Here is a 12,317-nt window from a genome sequence, read left to right as displayed (position 1 = left end):
GATTTTGATCAAAGTATGAAGGGAAATTCATGGCGAGTCCAGATTTTGATAAATGTTTTAGGAACATTCGTAGTGTGTAATGTTCCCGTTATGAAATAAATGAATTATCAAACTATTGTTAATGGGTGGATTGATTTAATATATCGTGGACCCATTTATATTTTTGTTTTCGTAGTTTGTGTTGTCGTCGGCTACCTTTGTACACCCTCAGAAAGTTTCCTGATGGGTATTTAAGCACGGCTTGTAGTTAGTCTTTATGTATCCAATTTGGATTATTTCTTTGTACTGCGGATTCTAGTTGGGATTCTTTATTGTTCGCCATTTGGGAAGTGAAAGATCTTCCCTATTTGGCTCTTCTGGTTTTGGTGAGATTCAACCCTCACCTTATTCTGTCGCCTGTAGCACTTCACTTGGATCTGGATAATTAGAGCACTATTATCTTGCGAAGTGATGAAGTGATTATTATCAAATTCTCTTGTATTGAATGAATAAGGTATTTCACAAAGGGCTCTGTGTTTTCTTTCCTTGCATTTTTACCTTCCACTCTATTGTCTGCAAATTCCGTATTCACTCTCCTCCTGTGCATTGATCATACGACCCTCTTTATCCCATCATACAGCCTTCTTGTACAACTCACCACACACTTCATAACCCTTTTGGAAATCACCGTATGTCCTTGTGTTGCCCTCTAGAAATCACCGTATGGTCCCATTGCATCTTCTTGTTTGCCTCTTGTAGGACCTCCCATTCGTACAACCTCTCCATCAACACTGTACGACCAAGCTTCCTACGTACGGCTCATAGTGTCCTCCGTACGGCCATCACTTCTCCTTCAACTGTACGCCATCAACCTCCTTCCACACTCATTGTACAACATCCTTAATCTATACTGTACGACCCTTCCTGTGCCATTGTTCGACACATCCTTTGCCCCACATCAGACCGTACGACATGTATCATACGACTTCCCTCAAGTGTCAGTACATCAGCAAAGAAACGTTCGTACATTAGCCTCCAGGTCATCGTACGCATTCCAATTGATTGTCAAATTGTTCGGAGAAAAGAGTGTTTGTAAACCATATACTGGAACGAAACATTACAGTGGTATCAGAGCTTCGATCCTGCCAGCCTGTGGACAGTGAATGACAGTTTAGAGAAAGAAGAGAAGGACACATTCCGTTGATCGAATGGCTGCCAAACCAGAACTGATAGCTGCTGAACTCGTGGCACTACTGAGGGAACTTGCTAGGAATCAAGCACAAATCATTGATACTTAGCGACTCATGGAAGAGACTCTCAAGAAGTTGGCGGACAATAAAATATCCGGAAAACAAAATGGTCAAAGTGCGGACTTGGTGTTGGGTAAATCAAACCCTCATCCAGCATGCTCTTGACCTTCCATGCTCATTTTTCCTCCACAGACATAGGCACAACACGGAGGGAAACAACCAACCTTTGAAGAGATGCACGAACAACTGAGAGAAGACTGGAAAAATGCCAATTTTGAGGAAGATATATCGGATTTGAGAATGAGATATTTGAGAGGCAGAAACACAGGATATTTTAATGATGATCTCAGAAGAAAGTTGAGTAAAGTAAATCTGTCTCCATTTGACAGATCTGGATCCATATCTACACAAGCGTGGGAAATGAAGGCCAATACTTCCAGCGGAATCCTATGCCAGAAGAAAAAGCAATCAAATTTGCGGTGCTGCACTTAGAGGGAGTTGTGCATGAATGGTGGCATCACGACACCATCACACTAGGGCATGATCAAATAAATACTTATGCGGAGAGATTGATAGAGCAATTTAATGGTAAAGATCCGGAACTCAATTTCAAAGATTTGGCACAGTTGAGACAAATTGGATCGGTTGATCAGTATATTGCAGAATTTCAAAAACTCTTTGTTTTGGTCATGGACATTTCCAAAAGAAGACGGGTAGTGCTCTTCATGGACGGACTGATAGAACCTCTGAAATGTTGGGTAAAAGGGTTCAATCCTGCCACCCTGTCGGAGGCTATCAATAAAGCTCGGAGTATGGCATCGTCATTGGTGTCATCCTCTCGAAGTTACTCACATTCCAAACCATTGGCGTTTCCAAGGGACAAACCTTTGCCCAGGAAGTCGTCGTTGGATGAAGCTACCAAACAGGAACTCCGAAGGAAGAAATTGTGTTTTAATTGCAAGGGACCTTGGGAGCCTGACCACGGATGCCTCGAAAAAGGGAAGGCCCATTACATTGAGGTCGTGTCCGATGATGAGGATGAATAGGAAGAAATGCCGACTGAAGACAACCAACCTCACAACAGCACCAACATGGTTAGTTCAAACCATACGGAGAGAATTGCAGCTTTGGTACGGTGTGGAGGAACTATTGCCCTAGCCGGTAGCTCGAGGTGCATAGTTTTTCATGTACGGGGAACCCTTCAAGGACAAAGGGTTATGATGATGTTTGACAGTGGAGCCACTCTAAACTTCATAAACTCATCTCTGGTGAAGCGAAGAGGTCTACCTACGGAGATGCACGTAGGATTTCAAGGCAAGGTTGCCAGAGGGACTCTTCTGCCTTGCACACACCTTGTTCCTCAGCTAAGTATCACGATGGCGAATCACACAGTGATCGAGGATTTCTTCATAGTAGACCTTGATGACATGGAGGTTATTTTGGGCATACAGTGGATGGAGACACTTGATGAATACACTTAGGGCTTCAAACGGATGGATTTCACTTTTGCTGTCAATGGAAAGAAGGTTGTTCTTTGTAGAATGGCAAATGTGGGTTCGAAGGAAGTTTTTGCGCATCAGATGGAGGCAATTTTTTGACGTGATGACGTTGCGTGGGCTGGACATTGTTTTATCTCGGCGGAACCTATAAAAGGACAACAGACACCTCCACAAGATGATGAACTCCAACATATTTTGAGTAAACATGATAAAGTTTTCATTGACATTCCTCCTGGCATACCGCCTCATCGAGGGTTTGAACATACTTTCAAGTTGGAAGCAGGAGCCAAGCCAGTCATAACCACAACGTACCGCCATCCCAAGAAATTCAAAGATGAGATCGAAAAGACGATTTAGGAATTGCTAGAGAAAGGATGGATTTGTCCTAGCGCTAGTCCTTTTGCGTCATCTGTGGTATTGGTTAAAAAGGACGGGACAATGCGCATGTGTGTGGACTACTATGCGTTGAACAAAAAATAAATAAAGAATAGATATCCCATTCCAAGGATAGATGAGTTACTGGATGAATTACATGGCGCAGTCTATTTTTCAAAAATAGATCTCCGTTTCGGATACCATTAGATCCGCACGATGGAGAAAGATGTAGAAAAGACGACCTTCTGTTGCCACTACGGGCATTATGAGTTTCTGGTCATGCCGTTCGGATTGACCAATGCACTTGCTACATTTCAATCATGCATGAATCACATCTTCAATAAACAATTGCGTAAGTACTTATTGGTATTTTTTGATGATCTTCTTATTTATAGCAGGACATGGGAGGGGCACCTGAAGCATCTGATGAAGTCTAAGTATCATGGAGGAACGGTCTTTGTTTGCCAAGCAATCCAAGTGTGAGTTCGGTATGACATAAATATTGTACTTGGGGCATCTTGTCAGTAAATATAGAGTTTAAGTGCATCAGGAGAAGATTCAGGCTATACTTAATTGGCCTTACCCAAAATCACTCACAGTTTTGTGAGGATTTTTCAGATTGTGCAGCTATTACCCAAGATTCGTTAAAGGATTCTCTCAGCTCAGCGTATCGTTAACGGATTTGACAAGAAAGAGATCTTTCCAGTGGAACGAAAAGGCACAAATCACTTTTGATAAACTGAAAGAGGCAATGAGCACTTGTCCTGTACTGGCATTACTTGATTTCACTCAATTGTTCATTTTGGAGTGCGACGCATTCGGAGAAGGCATTGGCGCGGCACTGATGCAGGATAGACACCCCATAGCTTACGAGAGTCGGAAGCTTACACAAACAGAACGCTTATATTCCATATACAACAAAGAAATGTTGGCCATCGTGCATGCACTAACCAAGTTTAGGCAGTATCTGGTGGGTGCCAAATTTGTCGTCTGTACGGATCACAACAGTTTGAGATATTTTCTGGAGCAATGAGACTTGAACAAAAGGCAACAAAAATGGGTAAGCAAGGTTCAAGCATTTGATTTTGACATTGAATATGTGAAAGGGAAGAACAATGTGGTTGCAGATGCGTTGTTCAGGAAACCCGCCATCTGCTCACTAAACCAGATTTCAGCTAACTGGAAGGCACATCTGTTGGTAGACTACTCCAAAAACACATTTGCCTGTGAGCTAATGGATGGCAACACCTAGGATGATTGGTACAGAGTGGTGGATGACATCATCTACTGTAAGAATCAGATATTTTGGTGCCAGAATCCAAATTGAAGCAGAAAATTTTGAAGGAAGTACATGACTCACCCTTGGCAAGACACTCGGGTTTCCTCAAAACTTATAGAAGTCTCCGGGAGAGGTTTTCATGGAAAGGAGTCAAAGGGGATGTGTTGCAGTATGTAAGAAAGTGTATGGTTTGCCAGCAGAACAAGTCCAAACATACTCTACCTGTCGGATTGCTGCAACCTCTGCTAGTTCTAGAACATAAGTGGGAAAGTATCTCAGTGGATTTCATAATAGGGCTTCCCAAGGTGAATGGAAAAGATTGTATTTTCGTAGTGATTGATAGATTGACAAAGTATGCACACTTCTTTGCCATCCCCTCAGATTTTCAGGCCGCACAACTTGTCAATTTGTTTTTTAGAGAAGTTTTTTGTCTGCATGGTTTACCTCGAAACATTATCAGTGATTGGGATGGGCGATTCATCAGTATCTTTTGGACAAAACTATTTCGATTGGTAGGGACACAATTGTCACCAAGTACTAGTTACCATTCTCAAATAGACGGACAAATGGAGATTGTAAACAAATGGCTCGAAGGTTACCTTCGGAATTATGTTATGGACAACAATTGGCGTGGGTCAAATGGATACATCTAGGGGAGTATTGCTACAATACCACGTCCCACATGTCCATTGGAATGACACCATTCAAAGCTCTGTACGGGTACAAACCCCTTTCCTTCATCCACATAGTGTTAGGTGACAGTCATGCACCAAGGGCGAGAGACTGGCTTCAGGAGGGACAGGACATACTGAGATGCTTGAAGGAAAACTTATAGCGGGCACAAAATCAACAGATGTACGTTGACAGACATAGACTGGAGAGGAATTTCGAAGTAGGGGACTTGGTTTATCTCAAGCTCCAACCATATTGGCAATCCTCATTGAAGGAAAAAGGAAAGGAAAAATTGAAGCCACGATTTTATGGCCATATTGTGTAGTTCGTCGCGTTGGTGAAGTCGCATATGAGTTGGAACTTCTGGAGGGAAGTCGTATTCATAACATCTTTCATGTTTCATGCCAAAAGGCAGCCATTGGGTGGAATGTCATGGTTGCCACAAACCTTCCACCACTCAATGAAGAAGGCAAGCTCATCCTGGAACCAGTCGAGATCATCGAAGTACGTGAGAAGACTCTGCGGAACCGCATGGTGAAGGAATATTTGCCGCGTTGGAAACACTTGCTATTGGACGACGCGACGTGGAAGGGCGAGCACATTCTCCAGCACTCGACATTGCATTTGCTTGAGGACAAGCAAAATTTGGGATGGGAGGATATAATGTTCCTTTTATAAAATAAATAAATTATCAAACTATTGTTAATGGGCCGATTGATTTAATATATCTCAGACCCATTTATATTTTTGTTTTTGTAGTTTGTGTCGTTGTCGGCTACCTTCGTACACCCTCGGAAAGTTTCTCGACGGGTATTTAAGCACGGCTTGTAGTTAGTCTTTATGTATGCAATTTGGATTATTTCTTTGTACTGCGAATTCCAGTTGGGATTCTTTGTTGTTCGTTATTTTGGAAGTGAAATATCTTCCCTATTTGGCTCCTCCGGTTTCGGTGGGGATTCAACCCTCACCCTATTCCGTCGCCTGTAGCACTTCGCTTGGATCGGGCAAATTGGAGCACTATTATCTTATGAATTGATGAAGTGATTATTATCAAATTCTCTTCTGTTGAATGAATAAGGTATTTCACAAAGCGTTTTGTGTTTTCTTTCCTTGCATTTTACCTTCCACTCTATTGTCTGCAAATTCTGTATTCACCCTCCTGTGCATTGATTGTACAGCCCTCTTCATCCCACTGTAGGACCTTCTTGTACGACTCACCACACACTTCATAACCCCTTTGGAAATCACTGTACGTCCTTGAGTTGCCCTCTTGAAATCACCGTACGACCCCATTGCATCTTCTTGTTTGCCTCTTGTACGGCCTCTCCATCAACACGTACAACCTCTCCATCAACATCGTACAACCAAGCTTCCTACATATGGCTCACAGTGTCCTCCATACAGCCATCACTTCTCCTTCAACCATACGCCATCAACCTCCTTCCACACTCATCGTACGACATACTTAATCTATACCGTACGACCCTTCTTGTGCCACCGTACGACACATCCTTTGCCCCACATCAGACTGTATGGCATGTACCGTACGACTTCCCTCAAGTCTCTGTACATCAGCAAAGAAACATCCATACATTAGCCTCCAGGTCACCGCATGCATTCCAAATGATTGTCAAATTGTTCGGAGAAAAGAGTGTTTGTAAACCATATACTGGAACGGAACATTACATAGTGAGTTCAGATTTTGATCAAAATGTGAAGGGAAATTCATAGTGTATATTTATAAAGAAAAAATGTTTTCCCTTGGGATTTTGGCAATTTTTATAAGGATTTTAAGGCCCTTATGCATGGAATATGCCTTTATATGGAATTTTGGACTATTTGACTAGCCAAAAATTATATGCATTTAGGGTATCACGTTCAACCCAGTATAACTTGACCACAAGGGACATCAGTTTTAATAGTCCCACTTAAAATCGCAACTTGACCACTTTATTTCTCTACCAGCCCTCAGTATTTAAAGCTTTGAAATGCCAAATTGACTGCCAAAGACTAACTAGCCTATCAACTACGAGTGAAAAGAGGGGGTCCCAATTTGCAATGTGGTGATGGTGTGAAAACCTGACCACAACACTGATGCTCACAAAAATACGAGAACATTACAACAACTTATGCTATTGTTGTTTTTAATTTCATTTACTGTTTTACATTATTAGATTGACCAACATTTTGCTATTTTATTTTGAGATGTATTTTCTTGTCCATTGTGGCCTGTAGCTTTTCTTTAAGGGTTTTCCACTTAACTTTTCTTAATACAATACAAACACTAGGTTTGTACTTGCAATGTGTAAGCTTATGCATGTGAAAAATACATGCCTAATTGTTGTGAACGCTTATAAGAACAGAAGATATAACTTAATTTTACAGCATTTTGATGCATGTCTACCAAATTGATTTATTAACTTGTGATCACTTAAAATTTTCACACAACTTAATAAATATAATTTGTTTTGAAGAATGATGCCTCTATATGGAAGACTTTTTATAGATTTACCTTACTCTCTCTGACTGCAAATTCTTTATGTTGGGGTTTATAACATATTGGCACAGATCTTATTTCCATTTTAGTCCACCAGCTGTAGTTCACTGCTTATTTATTTATTAGGCACAATATTTTTTTTTTTTTGAAATGGATAAACTGATTTTCCTGTTTTGATGTAGGATATTTATTGGTGATTATTATTCTAAAATTGAAATATTACTTATGCCTCAGAGGTATGATTGGAATCCAAACTCGAGTCATGAATACCATTGTTTTGTGGATCATGATGGTAATTGCACATTGAAGGTATATCTCTACCTATTTTGTCAATAAATGAATTAACTTTTGCACTAGTAATAATATACTAAACACTGTATGGACAGTCATTATTCATGACCACCATGTGTGAAAAGTTCTTTGGGTTTGCAAAGAATAATGATCTCCAAAGTTAATAGTTGATTAGTGTTTGGAAGAGATGTGTCACTCTAGTTGGTATACAAATATATATCATAAAAAACAATGCGTGAATTTAGTTGGCATGCAAATATGACATGATAATGAAGAATTGTAGTGAACAAAAGAAATAAAATACTGAGAATACATTCTATTGAATGATTACATAATTCAACATTTATACTGGTTCTGTCTATCCATTGCCTCAACTTATATATATATAGCTAAATATCTTTAAGGTCTGATCATGCTGAATGATCCAGTTTGTGATCATTGATAAAAGTTAAAACTGTTATCATATTTATTTATTTATGTTTAGATAAATATTGAGAGGGTTGTACAAGAGTCCTTACCCCACAAAATTGTAAAATCTGCATACAATATGTTACAAGTCATACCCACTGAATATACTACATTGAGATTATAGTCTGTTTCAGCCTTGGGTTACTACTGGCAAAGAAACCGGACAGAATTAAATGACAAAAGATTTCAATAACTTAAGTAAGCATAGAGAAGACACAGTGTAAAATGAGGGTTGATAATGCTGGGAAAATCCTCAAACAGCCTGTCAATCGGCTGAGCTGCCAAAACCAACATACATGCCCAACCCCTTGCCAGCAGCACTGCAGATTTTGGCACAGTAACCTGTAGAGCTGCCACAATTTCTCTTGGTTGCTCTCTTCAAGCTGTAAGATGAGGCATAGTCAAAAGCACTTGTCTAGAAAATCATTAATGTAATAAAATGACGTGGCTATCTAATTCTGGATATAATTAACTCAGAAATTTTGCAAATTTAAACCTTTTGTTTTGAAATGTATATTTGTGAGACAAACTGCTAAATCCTTTTTCTGTTATGCAGGGTCCTTTTCCTTTAGATACAACTACTATTTTGCATAGAAGGTTAGGTGATTCAAATGTCTTGCAAGTGCACTTTGAAGAGCGACTTTGGTATGAACAACTAAAATCCAGTGGAAGAGTTAAAGATGAACTCTACAAAGAAAATGGACAGCCAAAAATGTTTTGTGACTGGGCCAAAGAAGGGATATTTGTGGGTTTACGGCGCTATCAATTTTTTGGTAAGGATTGCCAATTTTTTATTGCAAAAGGACTGCAATATTGGTTTTGTAGTGCTTGAAGCTTTTTATTTTTGTAATCTCCTACTAAGTAGTTCATTTTTGGAAGGGTTATTTCTACTTTCTAGGGTTTATATTTTTCAAAAATTGTTCCAAATACATACTACATTGACATAGATAAAAAGGAATCAAATTAACTTCTTGAAATTTATTTTACTATTTTTATGGTGGTTTTGCATCTCATTCAGTTTTCTTAGGTGCGTAAAGGCAACCAAGTCTTTATTGTTATTCCATTGACACATACCTCTCTTTGTTTCATTAATCAACTCATACATCATATTTTAATTGATTCATTCCTTGGTTCGGCTGCTTCAGCTTTCTCTCTTATAACATTCTCATTCTTTGGTAACCTTGACTTCCAATGGGCCCAAACATTTAATGAAACGCTTTCATTGGAATCATCATGTATAAGCTCGCATGTAGATTATAAAGGTATTTCAAATGTGATAGCATGATCTTTTCCTTTCATGAATTTTGCAACTCCCCATATCAAATACTGTCTGAATTCTTGCAATTATTAACAATAATCACGCAACTGTAATGTGCCTATGAAAATAATTGGAAGAAACTTGGAAATTTTCACCATATTGTCACGCAGATATTATGTCTAACATTTTACATTCATTAAAGAATTTAATACTTTTGGTTTAGTGATAAATAATAGTTGCATATATAATTTTATAATCACAGACATTTTGCACACACACTTGTCATTCATTGATTTTTACTGGATCAGTTTGTCAAATAGTTTTATTTATATACAAATTTATAAAACTATTGACCTAGAAAATTTGAATGTCAACCTTAGAAGTTTCATAGTCCAAATACCTAATGTTGTTTGCAACCTTCTTAAACTACCTGAAATCTCAAAAGATCTAAATTTTAACTACAAATTTTTCACCTTATATTATTCTAAAATTTTCAAAGCCTTTTAAAATTATCAAATTTGAAAAGAACTTAGATTACAGGACTTTGTGGGGGCATTTAAGTTAGGAATAGCTCGTATCATTGTATCATTGTTCACAAATGCTCCTATCTTTGCTAATGATGTAATGTCCCTTGTCCGCTCCTATGGGGTTTGGTTCTAATTTCCTTTAAACTTAAGTGCAAGAGACTTCTCCTTTTAGACTTAAATGAGTTTGAATAATAACAATATGCTGTTCACAAATATCTACTTTCTAACTTATAGTGCAATGATAAAAAAGTGATATAAATTATCTTTTCAAATCTGCAAATATTCTTTTCACTTTGCATACACACTCCTTGACATATTCGCCTACATATTTCTCTTCAAAGATCTGCCATAATTCTTTATTCTATATTTCCTTAATCCTTTCATTTTATTTGTAAGACGTATTTTATACGCGCACAACCTTCTATCTTTGTACACCCTCGGAAAGTTGCCCCCGATGGGTATTTAAGCACGACGTGTAGGTTGTCTTTAGGTATGCAATTTGGATTATTTTCTCTGTACTGTGGATTCCTGTTGGGATTCTCTGTTGTTCATCATTTCAGAAGTGAAAGATCTTCCTTATTTGGTCATCTTGGTTTCGGTGGGATTCAAACCTCACCCTATTTCGTCGCCTGTAATACTTCGCTTGGATCTGGCAAATCGGAGCATCATCTTTCGGCACATATATTTTCTTGAAGGAATTATCTGTATTTGAGTCTCTATTATCGCATTTGGCTTCCATAAAAATCTTTGTGTTTGTGTTCAAACAAGAGTGTTGTCACCATGGGCTCAAATATCTATCCATACCACTTCCTTTCTATCCCAAACTGCTTCTTCCTTGGCCGTACAACATTCTCCCTCCACCTACATTCTTGCACATTCATCTTGTCTTCCATCCTCACTTCGTACGGCTTGCTGTACGACCCTCACAACCTCACGTCGTACGCCCTCCTTCCCACCACACCGTACTCCTCCACCCACCGCACAAGCTGCTTCATCGTATGGCCATCGTATGACCTGGAAACTAATGTCACCGTACTGCCACATAACATCCTCATTGTACGGCCTTTTTGGAGACACTATACGACCCTCCCTGTGCATTGTCCTGGCACCGTACGAACATCTTGGACGCCTAAATCTGTACTTCCCCTCCCTCTCCACCGTACGGATCCCTCCATTTGCACTGTAAGAGTTTATGAGTTCATCTTTGCCATACTTTCAGCCCTTCTATACTTGGGAAAATCTCACTGGTATCAGAGTGCTGGTAGCTTGTGGACAGTGAATGAGAGTTTATAGCCAGAAGAGAAGGACACATTCTGTTGATCGAATGGCTATCGAACTGAAACCGACAGCTGCCGAACTCGTGGCACTACGGAGGGAACTTGTCAGGAATCAGGCACAGATCACTGATACTCATTGACTCATGTAAGAAACTCTGAAGAAGTTGGTGGACAATAAAATATCCGGAGAAGAAAATGGTCACAGTGCGGACTCAGTGTCGGGTAAATCAAATCCTCATCCAGTACGCTCTCGACCTTCCATGCTGACTTTTCCTCCATGGACGGAGGCACAACACGGAGGGAAACAACCAACCTTTGAAGAGATGCAAGAACAATTGTGAGAAGACTGGAAGAATGCAAATCTTGAGAAAGATATATCCTACAAAGATTATGCAGATCTAAGAATGAGATATTTGGGAGGCGGAAAGAGAGGATATTTTAACGATGATCTTAGAAGAAAGTTGAGTAAAGTAAATCTGTCTGCATTTGACGGATCTGGTTGCATATCTATGCAAGTGTGGGTAATGAAGGTTGATACTTCCAACTAAATCCTATGCCAGAAGAAGAAGCAATCAAATTTGCGGTACTGCACTTGGAGGGAGTTGCACATGAATGGTGGCATCACGACACCATCACATTAGGGCATCATCAAATACATACTTATGTGGAATTCACAGAGAGATTGATAGAGCGATTTGATGGTAAAGATCGGGAACTCAATTTCAAAGATTTGGCACAGCTGAGACAAACTGGATCAACCGATCAGTTCATTGCAGAATTTCAGGAACTCTCTGTTTTGGTCACGGACATTTCTGAAAGAAGACTGGTAGTGCTCTTCATGGACAGACTGACAGAACCTTTGAAAGGTTCGGTAAAGCGCTTCAATCCTACCACCTTGTTGGAGGCAATCAATAAAGCGCGGAGTATGACATCGTCATCGGCGTC

The 12,317-nt window shown here is 39.5% G+C and overlaps 1 protein-coding gene across 11 annotated transcripts in view; it reads left to right on the top strand.

Annotated features, from left to right (window-relative positions):
* LOC149552173 (putative RNA-dependent RNA polymerase 5) overlaps window positions 1–12,317 on the top strand; it is a 249,254-nt gene that overhangs the window by 21,753 nt on the left and 215,184 nt on the right. For 8 of the 11 annotated variants that reach the window (XM_089787677.1, XM_089787673.1, XM_089787669.1 and 5 more), the window contains 2 exons: window positions 7,786–7,860; window positions 8,867–9,083. In XM_089787677.1, coding sequence (XP_089643803.1) covers window positions 7,786–7,860; window positions 8,867–9,083 — 292 coding nt within the window. Of the gene's footprint in view, window positions 1–7,733; window positions 7,861–8,866; window positions 9,084–12,317 lie in introns of all 11 variants that reach the window. The other 3 variants (XM_089787675.1, XM_089787676.1, XM_089787680.1) reach the window with 2 other exon arrangements.

Source organism: Cupressus sempervirens, chromosome 6 (genome assembly GCF_028749045.1).
Source record: "Cupressus sempervirens isolate cs-2001-9-10 chromosome 6, ASM2874904v1, whole genome shotgun sequence".
NCBI lineage: Eukaryota > Viridiplantae > Streptophyta > Pinopsida > Cupressales > Cupressaceae > Cupressus > Cupressus sempervirens.
The sequence above is the reverse complement of the archived record's forward strand: the minus strand, read 5'-3'. Positions and strand labels throughout refer to the sequence as shown.